At 36.9% G+C, this 20,925-nt stretch overlaps 1 protein-coding gene across 2 annotated transcripts; it reads left to right on the top strand.

The window, feature by feature from the left end:
* The first annotated feature begins 7,520 nt into the window (after positions 1 to 7,520).
* SSBP1 (single stranded DNA binding protein 1) lies at positions 7,521 to 17,936 on the top strand. Of its 2 annotated transcripts, XR_010023892.1 has the most exons (8): positions 7,521 to 7,618; positions 8,232 to 8,298; positions 11,516 to 11,576; positions 12,726 to 12,866; positions 13,088 to 13,175; positions 14,757 to 14,845; positions 16,504 to 16,576; positions 17,796 to 17,936. XR_010023892.1 is itself a non-coding variant. In XM_063100592.1 (7 exons), exons 2-7 carry the CDS (start codon positions 8,275 to 8,277, stop codon positions 17,837 to 17,839), a joined length of 447 nt encoding a protein of 148 aa, XP_062956662.1. In that variant the 5' UTR covers positions 7,521 to 7,618; positions 8,232 to 8,274; the 3' UTR covers positions 17,840 to 17,936. The 2 variants fall into 2 exon arrangements, 1 of the variants encoding a protein (XP_062956662.1); XM_063100592.1 differs by lacking the exon at positions 16,504 to 16,576.
* The last annotated feature ends 2,989 nt before the right edge of the window (positions 17,937 to 20,925 follow it).

Here is a 20,925-nt window from a genome sequence, read left to right as displayed (position 1 = left end):
TAACGGGAAAGCATGGGCCTCTGAGTTGAAAGAAGAAAAAAAAGTGGCCCTTGGTTCAGCCTGAAGACCAGGAGGTTGCTTTTGCTGATTCCCCACTAAGGATCCCCAGGACTCTCACTGTACCTAGAAAGGAATAAACTTTGGTTTTGAGGTGAAGTAACATCTTATTAGAAAATGTGCCTGAATTTCAACAGTGCTTGCCAGGTTATATGATGCTATTTCTAAAAATTCCCAGGTCTATTGAGCAAGTGTTTTTCCTATTATATTTTCTAGATGGTTGTAATCCCTTTCTCCGATATTGTATTTATTAAGTAAATGGCTTCACCATTATGTGAGGTGGGTAGAAATAAGACTATATATAACCTGGACATTTCTGGGATGGTTATTAACTTGTGGCATAAAAACACTGGAGGTAGAGGGTTCCAGGAAAATTTGATGTGGCCGTTCTCTCTCAATCTATTTGCCTTGACCCTCTTGTGGCTGTTGTGATTAGTTTGATATAAGGATCTCATCAATTTCTTGATTTTATCAGAATATGGCTTTGTCTCCTATTTTATCATATTTTATCCAACACCTTTTTCTGTATATATTTTTAAAGGAATAGAATGTTTGTAAATAAAGGTTTTTATCTTGTCCAAAGCCAAATGTGGGTAAACTACTCTTCTTTGAAATATGTAGCTAACAAAGAATGAGAAATTTATGTTGGCAATGTTTTATGAGTAAATGGATGAGAGTATTAGGTCAGCAGTGGTATGTCTTGTTGGCCCAGCTTCACAGATCCAAAAGCTAATAAGGGTCAGGCTCTGCTATAAAATAATGTTGGTCATAAAAGTATTTGATAAATTCTAGTTGTATCTTCTTTAATGAAGGTGATCTGTTAATAATTAATGGCTTTTTTGCTGCCTTTCTTTTCCTTTTTATTTATTTTTTTTTGTGGTTGGCTGGTAGGGGGATCTGATCCCTTGACCTTGGTGTTATCAGTGCCATACTCTACCAGGTGAGCTAACCAACCAGCCCCCTTTCCCTTTATTTTTAAAAGCTAATTAAGTTTTTTGTTGCTGTTTTAAAAAGCCTTCATCCCATTCTTGGTTCTGCTTTGGAATAGCAATTCTTTCCATGCAGTTAAGTATGTTATAGTTCTTCCTATAATCCACTGCCATTTTTATTTACCAATCTGTGTTCAAGGTTTTAAAATGGGGTTAATTTATTTCTTGCCACCTCCCCCCAGCATGCACACATACACCCCAGGCCAGGTCCCTTGTAGTACAATGCAAAGTCAACCACAATTTGTGATTTAGAAATAGGTACATTATTAATTAAGCATATGCAATGTATAGACCAGTAGTCTTTGGTTATACTTCTCAGCATCGACATCTACCACTATTAGGGTTATGGCCCTGTATTGGTCTGTTTTTGTTGCTTATAACAAAGTACACTGGACTGGGTGATTTATAAAGAAAATGAAATTTATTGCTTAGTTTCTGAGGCTGAGAAGTCCAAAGTCCATTTGGTAGTGGCAACAGTGACCCAGGGGTCTCACATTGCAAGATGGTGGAAGCAGAGAGAGAGAGAGAGAGAGCAGAGAGACACTCTCCTTGTCTTTTAAAACCCTCAGAACCACACCCCTGACCACCATTTTTAATCCATTCACTAGTGCATGATCCTACAATCCAATCACCTCTCCAAGGCTCCGCTTTTCAATTACCATAAAAGAATTTCCCACCCTCTTAACAGTCACAGTGGGGGCCAAGTTTCTAACACAAAACTTAGGGGACACAAAGCTTCAGAGAGTTTTGGGGGGACATTATTCAATCCACTACAGGCCCCTTCTCTATTCTTCAGAGCCTAACTTCACACCTGAACAAACCTGGTGCCAGATTAATGGTTTATCCCTCTCCTGCTGGGCTTCATGGAAGCAAAAAGTCACCAAAATAGCATGTAGCAGCACAGATACTATTGAGAGTGGGAGGCACTGGATCTTTGCTGGGCTTGGGATTTCATCCCTTCCATTTCAGTTAGACATTCACTTCTTGCCTCAGTAAGTTCTGTTCCTGCACAGAGATCATAACATAACTCAGGGAATAGTTATCAAAATTATTTCCTTCATATTATTGGGCTGGCAACATTAAAGAAGTTAAATTTAAATACAGGCATACCTTGTCTTATTGCACTTTGCACATATTGCATTTTTTTACAAATTGAAGGTTTGTGGCAACCCTGCATTGAGCAAGTCTATCAGTGCCATTTTTTTTCAACAGTCCATGCTCATGTCTGTGTCACATTTTGGTAATTCTTGCAATATTTCAAACTTTTTCATTGTTACATCTGTAATAGTGATCTGTGATCAGTGATCTTTGATGTTACCATTGTAACTGTTTTGGGGCACCAAGAGCTGTGCCCATAGAAGACAGGGAATGTAATTGATAAATGTATGTGTTCTGATTGCTCCACTGACAGGCTGTTCCCCTTTCTCTCTCTTCTCAAGCCTCCCTATTCCCTGAGACACAATAATATTGAAATTAATCCAATTAATAACCCTGCAATGGCCTCTAAGTGCCCAAGTGAAAGAAAGAGTAACATCTCTGTCATCTTAAAGCAAAAGATAGAAATGATTAAGTTTAGAAATGATTAAGGGAAAGCATGTCAAAAGCTGAGACAAGCTGAAAGTTAGGCCTCTTGCACCAAACAGCCAAGTTGTGAATGCAAAGGAAAAGTTATTGAAGGAAATTAAAAGTGCTACTCCAGTGAACACATGAATAAGAAAGTGAAACAGCCTTATTGCTGATACGGAAAATTTCAGTGGTCTGGATAGAAGCCACATTTCTTTAAGTCAAAGCCTAATCCAGAGCAAGGCCCTAACTCTCTTCAGTTCTATGAAGGCTGAGAGAAACGAGGAAGCTTCAGAAGAAAAGTCTGAAAGAAGCTGTCTGCATAACATAAAACTGTAAGATGAATCAGCAAGTGCTGATGTAGAAGCTTCAGCAAGTTATCTAGGAGATCCAGCTAAGATCACTGATGAAGGTGGTACTCAAAAAGATTTTCAATGTACACAAAACAGCCTTCTATTGGAAGAAGATGCCTTTTAGGACTTTCATAGCTAGAGAGAAGTCAATGCCTGCTTTCAAAGTTTCAAAGCCTGACTCTCTTGATAGGGGGCTATTGCAGCTGGTGACTTTAAGCTGAAGACAATAGCCATTTATCATTCTGAAAATCCTAAGACCTTTAAAAATTATGTTAAATCCACTCTCCCTGTGAAACGATAGAGCCTGTGTGACAGCATATCTGTTTATGGTATGGCTTACTGAAAATGTTAAGCCCACTGTTGAGACCTACTTCTCAGAAAAAGATTCCTTTCAAAATATTACTGCTCACTGACAATGCACCTGGTCAAACAAGAGCTCTGATGGAAATGTACAAGGGGATTAATTTTTTCATGCCTGCTAATACAACATTCATTGTAGAGGGTTAGAAATCTTGATTCTCATTTGATTTTTAGAATAGAATTTTTAGGTAAATACATGTACGGGGCAAAAGCCCTTGGGTAGGAGGGGATGGCCTATAGCCAGAGGGCAAAAGCCCACCTAATCAACTCTAATCACTGCTTAGGTATGGGATTGTATACTTTAATGATTTTAGAGCTAACGGGTGGTTGTCATACCCATCCTGTTAAGAGATCTTAAGAATTGCTGAAGAGAAGGATGTGAAAAAATGTTTGCAAGGGGCAAGCTGTCTGTTGGTGTAAACTTTAGAAATAATTATACTTAGATTTTATCATAAGAATGTAACTTTGCCTTAAGGAGAGGTTATACTTTAGATAATAAGACAGTCTGACCAACTTAGCTTTTCATTAATTGTACTTTGGAATGTCACATTGTTAATTTTACTGATGTTACTAGTTTCCATTGTTTAAGCTATACTTAGCCATAGATAACTTTTGTAACACTACCCATGTCCTTGTGTCCTTTTGTAATGATTGAATCAACTGAATTTTCTTGTGAAACTTTCTTGTCTTTACAACAAAATACAGAAGCTAACTTTGAATCAGGGCTGCACCCAGTTTTGTCCTTCTAACAGAGGAGTTGCTGAGGTGCAGTTTCCTTGGGCCTCTCATGGCATTCATGGTCCTTTAAGTCATCCTTTTTTCATCTCCGTTACACAGTGGGAAGTGTAGCAATCCATTCTGCAGTCCATGGATCAAGGAGTCATTTCTACTTTCAAGTCCTGTTATTTAAGAAATACATTTCATCAGGCTATAGTTGCTATAGATAGTGATTCATCTGATGGATCTGGGCAAAGTAAATTGAAAACCTTTTGGAAAGGATTTACCATTCTAGATCACCTTAAGAACATTTGTGATTCATGAGAGCAGGTAAACATATCAACAAGGGAGTTTGAAGTTGATTCCAACCTCTATGGATGACATTAAGGGGCTCAAGACTTCAGTGGAGGAAGTAACTGCAGATGTGGTGGAAAGAGCAAGAGAACTAGAATGAGAACTGGAACCTGAGATATGACTGAATTGCTGCAATCTCATGATAAAACTTTAACAGATAAGGTGTTGCTTCTCATGGATGAGCAAAGAAAGTGATTTCTTGAGATGGAATCTACTCCTGGGGAAGATGCTGTGAACATTGTTTAAATGACAACAAAGGACTTAGAATCTTACAAAAACTTAGTTGATAAGGCAGCAGCAGGACTTGAGAGGACTGACTCCAATTCTGACAGCAGTTCGACTGTGGCTAAAATACTATTAAACAGCATCACATGCTACAGACAAAACTTTCTTGAAAGGAAGAGCCAATCAATATGGCAAACTTCATTGTTTTATTTCAAGAAATTGCCACAGCCACCCCAACCTTCAGCAACCAACACCCTGATCAGCCAGCAGCTACCAACATTGAGGTAAGACCCTCCACCAGCCAAAAGACTGATTTGCTGAAGATGATTGTTATCATTTTTTAGCAATAAAATATTTTAAGCTAAGGTATGTAGTTTTTAAAAATATAATATTACACACTTAATAGGCTACAGTATAGTGTAAACATAACTTTTATATGCACTGGAAACCAAAAAATTTGTGTGACTCTCTTTACTGTGATATTTGCTTTATTGTGATAGTCTGGAACAAACCCCACAATATCTCTGAGGTATTCCTGTAGTTTAGGAAATAAATATGTTACTTTCCTATAGATGTATCCTGAATACAAACATTAATACTGATGTTCAGGTGCCAATAATCTTGAGACTTAGAGAAACACAATTGCTCTCTGCTGGCCTAAGCTCTAACACATGTACCTATTTATAGAGGCCATTTAAAGCTGTAGAAACATAAATATTGAAAGACAAGTATCAACCTTTTGTTCTGAACAATTAAGCATTTTTATCTCTAGAGGAAGCATAATTTCAATCTTGAATTACATAAAAATTGTCAGACTAATTTTTTTAAATTGCCATAATACCTAATAACTATGAACTATTGCTAACATTGCTTTTGAACCACTTTAAAATACATGCTAGTAATCAGTTTAGGTAATAAGTGCTGTAATTTTCCAACAGTTACCATGAAGCTTTAGAAAAACATACTAAAAAGTAAAATAAAAGCTTGATTAAAATTTCCAAAAAATGTTTTTTACAGCAAAATTGTTTATCCAAAACTTTCTATTTATGATAAAGCATTGCCAACCCTGGTCTCTATAACTGGATGTCTGTAGCCAAAACTCTTTTAATTTAGGGGAAAATAAAGGCACAGCCAAAGGTAACTTTGTGGCTTTGGGCATATATGACATAGACTTCTTTCTCAGCTTTGCAAATGATGACTGTCCTGAATTAGTCCACCACTGTCAGGCATTAAAGCTGATTAAAGCCACAATGCTCCTTGTCACCACTTCTCAGCATTGGGAAGACCTTCTCTGGGTCCACGGATGAACTATGGAAAGTCTATGATTAAGTTACATGTGTGTATGCTACAAAGAGATTTCGGAGTTTCCACATTGAAATGTAAATTATAGATTCTTGAAGGGGTCTCTCTGATACAAAAATACATTTGAGCACTCTCCAGGTCCTTAATTTTAAAAAAAATGTTCTAATTTTAGGCTTATTTGAGAATTCTTTTGAATACCGTTAAACAAAGAAGGAGCCTAGAAGGGGGAAATTGGCTTTGGAGGAAAGAGTGAATTTCGTTTTTCACTAGCCTCAGCTATCCAAGTGCAAGTAGGATTCTTACAGAGGAAATCACTGGAGGGCATGGACAGTAACACAGTGGTTGGGGTGTGGGATTATTAACGTCTGTGCAAGGCCCAAAGGCAGAACTCAACATTGCGAAGGTGGAAGTAAAACCGAGACAAGTGCCTAGAAATACGCCAACTAGTGAGCCAGATTTTCAGGAGCAGGTTAAGGTGTTAGTCAGAAACCATGTTAAGTATTTCAGACTTTATTCCTAAAGGGCAAGAATGAGCCTTTAGAAGGGTTTTAATTAGGAGCCTGAGGAAGAGATTTGCGTGTTAGAACAATCTGGAGGGTACCTTTCCTTCTGTACGAGCTGTTCAGTGCCAGGACCGAGAGATGGAGAGGAAGGGGAGCTGCTGCCCCTTCCCTGCCCCAGGCTTGGATTCTGCAATCTGCAGGGCTCCATACTCCTTGCTTTACCAGGGCCAGGATTAGGGTGAATGAGGCAAAATTTAAGGGGCATCAAGAAACCTAGAAATCAAGATTAATGATACTGTAATGCAATATTTTTAAAATATTAAAAGTAATAAAAAATCCATGCTGAACAAAATACCAGAATTTTAAATAAAGACAAGATCAGTTAGATGAAGTTAATTAAAATTATTTGATTGTCACCTGGTCAAGAAAAATTGTGACATGGCGATTCTCTCATTTGAAACAAGGTAAGCAAAGTAGGTTTTGAAAATATTGATCAGTTGACTTTGGCATAAATAAAACATTTAAACTTAAAACAATGTTGTGAGTTTTAATACACCTATTGTTTAAATTTTCAAAATTTCTTCTACTTTAATAGTCTGGAAAAAAATTTAAAAATACATAAAAACATGTATACAGGGGTGCACATTTTTCCTTGTGCCTCAGGCTCCCCTATATCTCGGACCCTGTATTTAATTAAAATTTTCATATTTTGTTCCTCACAAAATTTCTTGCATTCATTTTGACCTTTTAAAATATTGCATTAAAACTTTAAAAACTTTAATTACCAATTTTTTGCGCTCCCTTAAATTTTGCGGTCTGGCTCTTTTCCTCACTCCCATTTCTTTTTCTGCTTTCATTATTGCTTTCGGAGGCCCGGGCCGTTTCATTTCATTAGACGTTTGAAACCCGCCGATCTCAGCGCCTGGCAGCGTCGACCCACCCACTCAAGAAGCTTCCGGAACTCCTGAGTTAAGGGGGCGTGTTTCCCGCGGTACTGGCCGGCAGTGTTTCTACAGAGCACGCTGACGACTTCCTGTTTCCTTTTTCTTCTCGCGAGCGTGCGTCCTCCGTGCACCGGAAGTGGTCCCCCGGCTGGAGGCTGGCTGAGGGAGACCGACGGGGAGGGTGGGGAGGAGGGCTCTCGTCGTGCGTTGGTTCTGCGTGGCGGCCTGCGTGTGTCGGGAGGTGGTGCTGGGTAGGTGTCTGGCCCTTCTAACTCGTGCGGAGGTCTCCTCGGTTTCCTCCCAGCTCCCCTGCCTTGTTGGGTGGGAACGCCCCCTCTGGGAAGGTGTGCCAGCCCATCCCGGCGGGGAGGCTGGGGTCCCGGGGTCTCTAGTGCTCCTTGGTCTTTGCTAACGGGGATGGAGGCAGTAATTTTTGCGGCAACAAGTTTCAGATTTAAGTCTCTTGATGAATCTAATATTTATTGAGTCCTTACTGTGTGTTAGGAAAGGTTTTAGGAGTTTAGGATACGGCAGTGAATAAATCAGACAAATCTCTGCCCTCAGGGAGCTTGCATTGTAATGAAATTTGGGAAGGCAAAGGATTGGAAGCGGAAGTAACTCGGAATCAGAATTTTTTGTATGGATGGGTGGAAGAGGCAGTGAAGCGGGATCAGAAAGACCTGCAGGTGTTGAGTTTTCTTTCGGGGGAAGGGATCCTCTTCAAATGTGCAGGGATGTTGATATGTTGTGTTGCAAGTTGGAGTACGTAAAAATCATGAATGAAGTTAGGCATTTAGGACTAGTGAAATTATGCTTTTGCTATAAGAAGTAATATTTAATTTTTCTCTTTTTTTTTCCCTTCAGGAAAAGCCTAAAGATTAGATTGTAAGAAAAGAAAATAGAAGACATGTTTCGAAGACCTGTATTACAGGTAGTCACTTTTCGATATTAGTGCTGAGATATGTATTATTATCAGCCGTAGTGATCAGATTTCTTTAGGCTTTTGATTGCAGGGGCAAAAGACCTTTGAATCCACCCACCCGCCTTATGTGTACTCATTTGATAGGGAGGGTTGGGGACGGATTCTGCCTGTGTAAGTAATGTTCTCTAAAATAAAGTAAAAAATTTCATTATTATTTCATTATTTCATTAACAGGAATCATTAATTTTTAAAATGTGTTTTTACTTGCATTTAGATTAGTTAGAGAGCATTTAAGATGTTTAGTGACCTAAGGTCTATAGTAATCATTCATTATTCCAGCGTTTTTTCTATAAGGCATGTGGTTGCTTTTCTGACAATATACCTCTGTTTCTAAACGCGCCCCTCCCCGCATCCTCCTACACTGAGGAGAGGAGCTCAAGTCTCAGTGTCACCACAAATTCACTATGTCCAGAATTCCTTCTCATGCCACTCAGTCCTACTCTTCATCTGTCCAGTCCCACTAGCCAGCCTTGAGCAGCCTAGACTGTTCTTCTTCACTTAACCACATTTGGGTACCAAGTCTTGTAGATTCTCCTTTATAACACCTTTCTCCTAGTTCCCATCTTCTTGTGAAGACTACTGAAGAATCAGTTCCAACATGAAACCTGTTATCATCTTCCCCACCCTACTGTCCAACCGATCTTATATTTTTAGATCCCCACATTGACCTATATGTACTTCTAGCTTACTTTTTTATGTACTGAAATGTCAAACATGGAAAAGTTACTACTGTCTTAATATTACAGTATTAAGATGCCTTTAAAACCAAATATAAAGGAGTTAAAAGTTTAATTAAAAAAATTATTGAAGTAAAATCATCCTTTTCCTATTTCTGTTTCTCCAGTAAGTCTTGATTTTTGTGTGCCCCAAATGAGGCATTTTATTATTCTGTAAGACTTATAAGTTCTGGCTCTTCTGAGCACTCAAATTAGTACTTTTCTATAGTCATGATACAGGTACCAGTTAGCAGTTTTATTCTGTAGTATGCTGTAATGTCTTTACTTTCTTATCTACCCTCTATCCCCCAAATTTAATGATAGGATTATATAGCTAACAGCACCAGGAATGGGTGTTCCTTTGCTTGATGGACTTCTGCTTTTTATGTTGACAGTACAGCCACCTGAGAAATGTTTCTCTAACTTTGTGCTTTCTTTGCTCTGAGTTATCTTCAAATTATTTTCAGCCTCCCTAGGTATGTAATCATTTCAGATAAACTGAGACAGCAGCTAATGACCCAAATGGGTCTCTATACGTGATTTATGTACAACTTCTCATTCCACTACTCCTGGTTCCTCTGCCCCTTTGTCAAATTTGCCTTGTGTCTTTTATTAGGTTGTTGGGGGAGGTGGCTAGTACAAAAATGCCACGATTTCTCATTTTATTTAGTTAAGCTGAAGTTATTTTTCTTTAACTGGTTCTAACCAATCACTACCTCACATTTAGAAACTTTATTTCCAACTTTTGTGTTTGTCTTAGGTCACATTCATATAAACATCTAGCTCTCCTTTTAAGTATTAACCTCCTAGAATTATAGACCTATACATTTTTTTTCCCCAGTCTTGCTTATAGCTAGTGTTCGGTAAAAGATTTGTCTAATAAAAGACTTAATGAAAAAAAATGTTTCTCTGGTTAGAATGGTTAGCTCTCTGAACTCGGAATTCAGTGATGTGTACTCCTATCTTTGTAGTGGCCCTTGAACAGGACATCTTTAAGGAGGCAGCAGAGGACAGTGGGAAAAACAGCAGCCTTGGTGTTCAAGGCCCTTGGTTCTAGAATGACTTGCCACTTATTTCCTCCAGGATCTTGGGCAAATTATTCAATCTTTCTGAGTGTCAGTTTCCTTGGCTCTAAAGAGGACATAATTTTACATTATTTATAGATTTAGATTTAGGGTCAGTTGATAATAGGTAAAGTACTTAGTTGGTATTCAGTAGTAATATCTGTTATTAACATTTAGTGCTGCTTATTATGTGGCAGTGACCACCCTTTTCTGACAACTATGTGACTTGAACAGCAGTATCTTTATACTTAATCAAGGAATCAAAGTTGTTTATCTTAGACTTTTTTTTGATCTATGGGAGACATGAAATTTCCCATCAAATATTTATAGAACTCTACACTGGGCTATACTCACTACAGAAGCTGTTTAATTTTTCTAATAGCTTTGTGACGTAGATGTTATCTATCATCATTTTTGCTCATTTTTAAATGAAACACTTTGGGCTAATCATTTGAGGTATCTCCTAATTCCTTATGAGTTCTGAAGGAGCGACCAAGGGAAGGCAGTTTGATAGAATACAAGTTTTATTCACAGGGAGTCTGGCTTTGGAATCTGCCTATTGCTGTGTCAGAAAGTCATTCATGTAATGAATGTAAGGAATGTATTGTTTTATTGAAATTTAGTCTAATTTCTTATTCTCTAAACTTTCTGTTCTTTATGGATGAGAGTGAGGCTTAAGTAAAACACACATCATAACAGTTGTTTGATCATTGCTTTTTATGTTATTAATGAATCTATTTATTAATACATTAATTATAACACATTGATCTCTTTCTACTGTCCTTTGGTCTAAAGATGGACTAAATCTGTACCCCCATTAGATAAACCTAAGTTTCTTAATTTCTAAGGTCTGCTATAACCAAAATATAATAATATACTAGTTGTTTATATTTAAAGGAAAAGAAAAAGTTTGACCTATTTTATTGAATGTATACATAGTACTTTTTGCTTCTTTCTTTGTCTCCTGATAATGAAAACTGGAGTTTTTAATACTTGCTGTTAGTTACAGGTTAGACTTACAATCACTGTCATACTCTCTGTTGTGAAAGTGATACTGTTTTGATTTTACCTTTTATGTATAAGCACAGACCCACCATAATCAGGAGGATTGCCACAAAAGAAACAGGAGAAGGCTATACATTAACCTTGGGCATGTTTGCTAGTAAATCCTTTGTACCTTTGGGTTCTGTAGTATGCTGCTCTTAAAAGTGTTTGCCTGATCTTTTTGGCACTGTTTTGGGAGAACATGGGGAGAGCGTCTCTTTTCTTCTCTTCTGGAACTTACAGGAACTACTGACTAAATGGTGAATGAATGTGAACAGGTCTTCTGTTTTTGTTGTGCCTTTCCTAAAAAATTAAAGCCATGTTACTCTTGTTTCCCTTTAGGTATTTCATCAGTTTGTAAGACATGAGTCTGAAGTAACTAGCAGTTTGGTTCTTGAAAGATGTAAGTAACTGATTTCCAAGTTTAAAGTGTTATTTATAGTAATGTGCTAATATTCTCACATGTGCTGTAGAAGAGATGTGTTGGTTGGGTTAACCATGTTAATCATAATGCCTTTGGTAGGTATTTTCTCCTCATATCTTGGTTTCACCCCATCAGGCTACTGGGACCCAGTATAAATTGGGCCCTTATTCTCCTTATTAGCCAGATACTCCCTACTCTTGTCATTGTCCTGCTGTGAGAGTTTCCTTGAGACATATTTGATTATCTGAATCTTCCAAGATTGTGTTATGTTAGGCTGAAATCGTGAAAGATACTGTTTCATCAAAATATTCCCTTGTGTTTATAAAGATTTTCAGATCTTAGATTTGTGCTTTTAGTTCCACAGTCAGTTAAAAAAAGAAAAAGATATTTTAAGGAAGAATTTAAGATAAAGTAAAGAGCTTAAAGTTTATTTTGTGAGGCTGCTTTCTCTATGACTATTTTCTCCTTTCTTGCCAACCCTCTTGCTCTCGTAGCCTTCCTTTATTTACCCCTTTAACTTATTTTTCGATCTTCTAGAACTTGGGTTTTGCTTAATATAGAGATTGAAGTTAAAGTAGTAGCAGGGTACTTCACAAAGTTCATAGAAAAATAGAATTAAAGGATAATACAAATCCTTCTGTAAACTTTTGAAGAACCCTTATATTTGTAGCTGTTTCTCTTCTAGACATTTCTCTCAGTCTCAAGTGTGAATTTCTTTAATAGTCACCTCAGGCTGCTATAACAAAATACCATAGATTGGGTGGCTTAAATAACAGACATTTATTTCTCACAGTTCTGGAAGCTAGAAGTCCAAGGTCAGAGTGCCAGCCCTCTTGCTGAGGGCTTTCTTTCTTGCTTGCAGATGATTGCATTCTAACTGTGTCTTTACATGGCAGAAAGAGAAAGAAAGCTCTGGAATCTTCCTCTTATAAGGACACTAATCCCATCATGGGAACCTCAACTTCACGACCTCATCTAAACCCTAATCACCTCCAAAAGGCCCCACCTCCAGATACCATCACATTCAGGGTTAGCGATTCTACATGTGAATTTTGGGAGACACAAACATTCAGTCCATAGCAGGTTCTCAATCTCTACTTTGTCTTTTATTTCTGCATTGTGTTTCAGCTCTGAATCGTGTGCAGTTACTTGGGCGAGTGGGTCAAGACCCTGTCATGAGACAGGTAGAAGGGAAAAATCCAGTCACAATATTTTCTCTAGCAACAAATGAGATGTGGCGATCAGGGGATAGTGAAGTACACCAAATGGGTGAGTATAAAAGACTGGGGTTTTAATTTTATCAGCAATAAATAAACCTGATTTATTTATTGCCAATTATTTAATTTGAGGTAAGCTACTTGTAGACAAGGTCTGTCTTCTCTAATTCTGTTCTTAGAAATTGTGACATTGGTTTTGCTGCACATGTCATCTGTTGGCAGTCGTTTCGTCTGCTGACATTTGTAATCATGTTTCCTATTCTTGTGATTTAGGTGATGTCAGTCAAAAGACAACATGGCACAGAATATCAGTATTTCGTCCAGGCCTCAGAGATGTGGCCTATCAGTATGTGAAAAAGGGGTAAGTTGAAGAAGGAAAGATCTTATGGGTTGAAGTAATTGAACTGATAAGAGGTGTTCTCATGGCAAGGAACATGTAACTCCTCCTTTATTCCTGAATACTACTAATTACTTGATGTTAATTTAAGAGGGTATTTATTAAGCCCTTAATAGTCTGTGCATGGCATGTTGCCATGTATGTGACTAGTTTAAAGGTGTATAAAACATGGTTTTAGTCTTCTAAGAACTTAGGGTAAACAAGGTATGTATGTAAATAGAAGTACATGAAGCAGGAGAGAAGGCAAAGCTCATTAAGGGCCACTTGAGCAAGTATAGCATGTGCTTCCATGACCGGGGATCCTGGGGCTGGTGTCTTGCTTCTTGTCATCCACATGATTTCCATAGCAGAGATTTAGAATGTCTGAAACCTGACACATTGAGTTATGGTAATTTCACAGGCATTATTTCATATTTGATAATTTTTTATAGGGTTAGTAGTTCCCTTTCGGAATGCTTGGATTGATTATGTGTCTTTTTCAAACTTGTGGAAGGACAAAAGAGTGTTTTTTAACAACGATTGTATTAATGGTTCATATATTTAAAATGTGTCTGGTTTGTAGAAATAATCAAAACATATTTCATGATATTTCATGTAAAATGATTTCAGCAATCACTAAAATTTCTCTTTCCAGTAACTGCATATCTTTTCTTCATGTATATCTCCATTGTATGTGTGTATGAATATGTGCGCGCGCGTGTATAGGATGTTTCACAGAAAATGACTACATGCAGTTTTACCTGCTGGTTGAGTGAGTGAGAGAGAGAGAGAGAGAGAGAGAGAGAGAGAGAGAGAGAGAGAGAGAGTGTGTATGTATGTTTTGGCACCTGATCATTTCATTAGTTTTGTGTTCTTTCTATATTGTCCTTTTTTGGTGGCACCAGACTCTGAAAACTGGTGCTGTTATGGTGCTGTTATGGTCATTTTCCACCCTTTAAAATCATAGTTATGGTTGTCATCTAGTTCAGTCCTGTAGATAGTGTTGAAACAGTATTAGTGATTAACTCTGAGTGTTACACTAAGCTAACCCTAACCCTAACCTTTATTTTGAATTTTAATAATATAAGTCCCTTGAGAGTAAGGTCAAGAACCTCATTGTAGAAAGGAATTGATAAATAGGAGAAAATCAACATATCTGTTAGGGAGTTCAGAATTAAAAGTCAAGGAAAATGACACATTGGAAGTCATTTCTAGAGATTTCAAGGATGCCACCAAGTTGCCCTTTGATCTTCATGGTCTTAAAATTACCTTTTTTTAAAAAAAATTTTTTTGGCTTAAGATTTTGAAAAAGTTTTTTAAACTTTCATAAGGAAAATAGCTGAAGGATGAAAACATTGTCCTTTTTACCTAGATGTGTCAAGTCTATTTTACATACTGTTTCAGTACTCTTAATTCTGAACTTTGAGAAGTGGTAGCTAAAGTGATGTTAGGTATGATTACATATTTCATCCTTTCTGTATACTTATTGCCACTCCTGTCCTGGCTCTCTCTTGTAAAGCACGTTAGAATCTCCAAACTAAAAACTGTAAATTTTATTTATATCAGGTCTCGAGTTTATGTGGAAGGGAAGGTAGACTATGGTGAATACATGGATAAAAATAATGTGAGGCGACAAGCAACAACAATTATAGCTGGTAAGAAGCTTGTGGTAATGGGTGTTCTTTCTTTTTTTCTCCTTTCCTTCTTTAAAAGCTTGGGTGTGTTGTCAGGAAGTTTAACTGGGGTTCTGAGTACTGATGCCTACCTGATTCTAAGGCAACTCACTAGAAGAGTTCTGTGACTTTGGTTTTCCTGCTTGCTGAAAGTTGCTACATTTATCTGTTACTTTAGAACATTATCTCTATACTCACGGTTTTAGTTCACAAGTAAATTTTGAGTAGAGTATAAAATTTAATTGTCCATGCCAGTACTGATTGTTAAGAATTAGAAAAACATAAACTAATAATCTTTTGAAGGACATGGCCTAAATAGGGAGAAGCATGTACCAAGATATTTACACCAATGTGAGTGGCATTAGAAATTTGAACAGATTTATTTAGAATCTCTTTGGTACTTAATATGCTGAAGTTTCTGTTTGAAATATAAGCATTTTTATTGTTCTCTTTAAACAAAATACAAAACAACATAGAAAAGATGGACACACAAAGTTTAAAGAAGATTAAGAAGATATCACCTAGAGAAGAGTTTCAAAACAGTATACTCCTTTGGACATCTTTAAGTTGACATTAAGAACTTTTTTCAATATAAAATTATTATGTCACTCTTAAATGTATTAATGGGATATAAATACTATTGAAATTTGATAGTCATCACCTTATAAAAAAATACACAAGGAAGCTCTTCAACATTTGGAAATTTTATATTATTCCTTTTTCTTTGAACTTGCTTTATCATTTCCATTTTCTCCTCAGAAGTGTATCTTTAATATACTGTATCATTGAGAATCTTTTAGTATTCATCCTATCATATTTGTTTGTAGCAAAAATATACACATAAAAGAAATTTTAAAGTATTTAAAAAAATTTTGTGAAAGTAAGGCTCTGTTACATTTCTCATTGATTGAGTTATCATTATAGTTGTTTTTATTACCTAATTGACCAAAATGATGTTAATATGTAAATATAAAAACTAGGATTTTATTGGAAATGTGTCTTTTAATGAGATAGATCATGCTTTTTTCCCCCACCTCTTGTATAAATTGCTAAAATTAGACTTTAAGTCTTAATTCTCTTCTTTTGTTTTCATGGATGTTAACGCTAAGAAACCGTGTTTTTATAAATAAGTAGATGGGAATGAAAGAAATTTTTTTATAGCAGTCTCTCAGTGTTTATGGACTTCTGAGATATGCCGAAGTTAGACAATATTTAAAAATTAATTTTTTATTATGGAAAAGGTCAAACATACATAAAAGTACAGAGAATAGTAAAGTGAACTCCCATCATTTAGCTTAATCAATTATTAACTGATAGCCAGTATTATTTTATCTATGTCCCCAGCAACTTTTCTTCTACCTGGATTATTTTGAGGTTAATCCCAGACATTATACCATGTCATTCATAAATTTCAGTGCATATCTCTGAGAGAGGATGTGTCTTTTTTGCAACATACCTGCAGTGCTGTTAACATACCTAATATTCAATTGTTGTTAATTTTTCTTTTTTACCAAATATTGCAGTGTTCAAATTCCCTTATTACTTCATAAATAAAAGTCCATACATTATATTACATGATGTATGTCTATCTTAGGTCTTTTAATCAATAGATTTTCTGTTTCTTTTTTTCTTTGCACCAGAGTTCACGTCTTAATCATTGTACCATATTGATAATTATAATTTGTTGTGAATAATAATCTCATTTCCTTACTGGTAAGTTTCTTTGAAAGTATATTGACCTTGAAAACCAACATAGGTATTTTCCTGCCCTCATTTATGTTCTACTGTAAACCAAGTGTGTGGGCAGCCTTTGGATTGTTGGGATAGTTGGGTTGTTAGGAACCAAGCCAAGTAGAAGCATTTCAGATTATCTGCCATTTTGTTTTTCTCTTGTTACCAGTTTTCATTAGCATGGTCAGTTAAGTATTATTTTATTACGGCTAATAGTAAAATTGAATAGATCTTCAGTGATAGTTGAATCGAAGAAAATAGAGTTTAATTTGGTTAATCCGTTTTATAGGACATGTTTTTTTCTTTTGGGAATCTTATGGGTAACTTAAAAATAACCACCAGTGGATGGCACTCTTGGCTTTTAACACAGTGATGTCAATTCTAATTCTCTCTTCTGAAGTAATCATTCTGTTCTATTTTTGGAAGACTATAGTCATGAACAAATATTTAATTATTATATAATAACCATTTTGTAGTTATAAGAATCTAGATTTTTTTGAGTTATACAGGGAGTACTACTTACCTGTTCCCCTTTACTTGTCCTAAGCTAACTACCCCTGGAAGAGCATTTTAAGAGCAGTGTCTGATGCTTTTGTATAAAAATGCTCGTTTTGTGATATTGATTAGTAAAAGTTTCCCTAGGAGTGGCTATATAAAAGTTATTCTGTTTTATAATTTAAAAATAAAATTTCTTCTATATGAGTTTTTAACCTTACTTAAAAATATAAATCAAATAACAAATGAATCTGTCATTGCTAATTGGTCTGTGTGGTCCGCAATCCTCTCCTCCAGTCCTCCAGCATGTGCAGTGATATGTCTTGGTCCTCTTCTATATGAGGATGTGCTGCCTGGTTTCATGGCATCTGTCCAAGCATTGCAAGCATCCAAATTTGTGGCCAGTATTTTTGTAGGAAGTTGTTGTTGAGAAAACTTTAACTGTCTTCAGTGAAGACAAGAAATATCATACCTTTTCTAACAAGGTCTGAATTGTTGGACAAACAGCTGAAGCCTACTTTTAGCTCTATTTATGCCTACTGTATATACCTCTCATGAATATGGCAGGAGTTATTTAATGTTCTGAAAATTTGTGTAAAATCCTTTTAGTGAACAGTACTAAAGTATGTATGTATTAGAGGCGAATTATTAAATGAGATGGAGAAAGAGTTTTGAAAATAACAATTATACTTTGGCTTCTTTTCAGATAACATTATATTTCTGAGTGACCAGACAAAAGAGAAGGTGTAGACTGGATGATTCTTCTTTGGCCACTGTTTGGTATAGTCTTATTTCCAAAATCATGTATAGTCTTTAGTTTCTAATTAAAATGCTCTTTTATATAAAATGAGTGATGATAATTTTTCTGCCTGTCATTTCCTCTTCCCTTTTTGTGGCATAAACCTTGGTAGCTCCTATCTGTAATGGCATTTTCTAGTTGTTTATTCTTTTAGGGTTAGCTTCTATGGACAGGTATACAATATAGTGAACTTTCAGGTTCATCCATCTGTTTTATAGCAAAGGGATAAATGTCCTTTGGAATGACTGCCTGTTTTTTGTGCACCCTTTTATTACAGTATTGATTCAGCCACTCAGTATTCATTATTATTATATGTCAGGCATTTATCCCATCATTGTAAGTACTGATTTTCTTATCTTTTTGCTCTGTAGACTTGGAAGCAAGGACTGAATCAGCTCTGTGTTCCTGCACCATAACCAGTGCTTGACACAGAATAGCCACTCGATAAATGCTGACAGATGAATGATCCCAATGGGATATTAAGAGTTAGCCCAAACTAAAGTGGGTTGCTGAACAGAAGTTAGTGTCTAACCTAAACAGTTTCAAAACTAGCCTACCTTTTTCATATCTTTTGTCTTTGGACAGTTTCACTGGTAGCATTTATGAAACATAGTTCACCAGCAGTGAAGACCTGAAATATAACTAGAAATGCAATGGTTCATCTCCAGGTGATGACACAGGGGCTCTGGTTCCATTATCCTGTATCTAAGCCCCTCTTCTCTGTTCTTTTAAAGTCTCATCCAGAACTCTGAGAGGGGGACAGTCCTCTTAACCTTTGACATTGCCTCCCTAGGCTAGAGCCCGAGGCACTGCATTTTCCTTGTTTTTCCAGATGATCTCTTGATGCACGTGCACACACAGATCATTATATTACGTAATATTTTATTTTAAGATTCAGGAAGTTACAGAGTACTAATAATTTACCAATAGGGACATGAAAAAACTCAGTTTTTCAATGCATATTTTGCTTGTTAAAGTTTGTATCAGTCCTCCCCAGGTCTGCCTACTAGTTTGCTGCAGTTTTCCAGAGGTTGACTGCTATTGAGCAGTTTGTTTTGTTCAAATGGTGGAAGTCCCTTGTTCTATCTAGGCCACTCTGTCTCCAGCTTGGCCTGTGGCCCAGCCTGTGTATTTGTTCCCTAGACTACATACCCTATCCCCTCTGCCTGAGAGTATAGTGCTAACTGTGGCTTAGGTCATGTTGGACTTTGACAGGTTCAAAACTCACATGCGTGTTAGTGTTCCTTTTTATACAGAGTGATAAATCTGTGCTTTTTGAAGCTGACATGGTGAACAAAAGAGCTTAATTACCAGCCCAAAGCAGTATCTGAATTCAGGACAGGACACAGGGCAGAAGAGTGTGTCCTGCAGGACCGCTATTACCGAGGAGCTCTTCAGACTCTCCTGTGGAGGTTGCCTCGTGTCTCTACATCCCTGAAAGGCTGAGAGGCTGAGGCAGTGGTGCTTTTTTAGAGTCACATCCATAGTGTTGAGTCCTCCGCGTGTGTATGATTCTGGCAGGCCCCCGTGGCCCCCAAACTGGTCAGACTTGCTGAATCATAAACTCTGCCTTCCTCACCAAGGCAGCCCCATCTGGTGAGAAACTTTCTGCTGCTGCCAAGCTGGTCTAGGCACAGAGGAGATTTGTAGAATCTGATATCAGTAAGAGACTTTTTAGGGGTCGTCTGGTCCAGGTTTTGGATCTTGCATTTCCCTCTTTGATGTTGTAATGTCAGGGAATAAATTTGCAGAAAACTGTCTTGTGACTTTAATTTGGTGATTTCATGTTAAAAGGAAAAATAAGTATGATACATAGAAAAGTGGGAGAGAATGTACTAAACAGCGTGTGTGGTGGTACCATTTTTGAAAAAGATGTAAGTATGTTCTTAGAAAAGTCTGGAAGGAGAAACATCAAAATCTTATCTCTGGATAGGGGTATTATGTGTGATTTTCTCTATTTCTTTACACTTTTGTATATTCTAATTTTTCCTATTTTTTTATTTTAGCTTTAAGTATGTTTTACTTTAATAAATCTGTTTTCATTTTGGGAAAAAAAATCTTTACTTTATTCCTGAACCAGGCTTACTCTACTCATTCACCTTCAGCCAGTACCACTTCATGTCCTGGTTGTGAACAAGTAGATCTTTTATATATTCCCCCCCCCATCTGTATTTTAGCATCTCATCCTTATATACTTCATTCCCTTAATGCAAGCACACAATCTGAAGCGACTGACTTTAAAGACCAACCTGTATGAGATCCACTGTTTTGCTGCCAATACAGTTCTCAAAGAGTCATTCAGTTCTCAAAAATCACTGGCCAATTAATCTAAAGGCATCCTGAAACACCAAAGACATGTTTCTGTGGCTCTTTTGGGAACAGAAGTGTGTATTTCTTTGGAGATTATTTGTCTTTTCAGCTGAGTTGAGAACTTAATGGTAGTTTCCCTTTGTTCCCGAAAGAGTTCATGCTGTTCTTGAAGACAGGGATGTCTTTTACTCATGCTTCCTTTTTGCCCCTGTCTAGCTCACTCTAGCACAGTGATGTTATAGGACTTCATAAATGTTTACTGTTCAGTTGGACTGGACTGAAATACTGACATGAAAATGAAGGAGGGATCATTTTACTTGTTTTTCTGTCAGGGTTTGCATTATATGCTGTGAAGATGGGTGGGAGTAACCACAGGAAAATCATTGTAGAAAACGAGAGATTATCCTGAGGTTAATGAGTTATAGGGAAATATCTTAAGAAGTAACAATGATCATATTAATGGCTGACATTTCATTGTCTCATTTAGCTATTATCCTAAGAAGAAGGTACTATAATCCCCATTTTACAGGTGAGGATACCCAAAACTGAGTGAGGTTAAGTAACTTGTCAAAGTCATGCCACTTATAGATGCACACCTGGAATTTGGACTCAGGTATGTGAAGTTTGCATTTTGCTTTCTGCCCCCTGCCTGCTTCCACTTGCACTCATACTTCATTGGCCCTACATATCCTCAGCCTTCCACATCTAACCTTCAAAGAGTGCCCCA

Source organism: Cynocephalus volans, chromosome 6 (genome assembly GCF_027409185.1).
Source record: "Cynocephalus volans isolate mCynVol1 chromosome 6, mCynVol1.pri, whole genome shotgun sequence".
NCBI classification, from domain to species: Eukaryota; Metazoa; Chordata; class Mammalia; order Dermoptera; family Cynocephalidae; genus Cynocephalus; species Cynocephalus volans.
This window is presented reverse-complemented; position numbering and strand designations above follow the sequence as displayed.

Bases quoted from the DNA above. Each gene is read 5' to 3' on its own strand.
- SSBP1 (XM_063100592.1), top strand. From the start codon at position 8,275: ATGTTTCGAAGACCTGTATTACAG. The intron at 8,299-11,515 runs GTAGTCACTTTT...GTTTCCCTTTAG, and splicing joins TTCGAAGACCTGTATTACAG to GTATTTCATCAGTTTGTAAG. The intron at 13,176-14,756 runs GTAAGTTGAAGA...TATTTATATCAG, and splicing joins TATCAGTATGTGAAAAAGGG to GTCTCGAGTTTATGTGGAAG.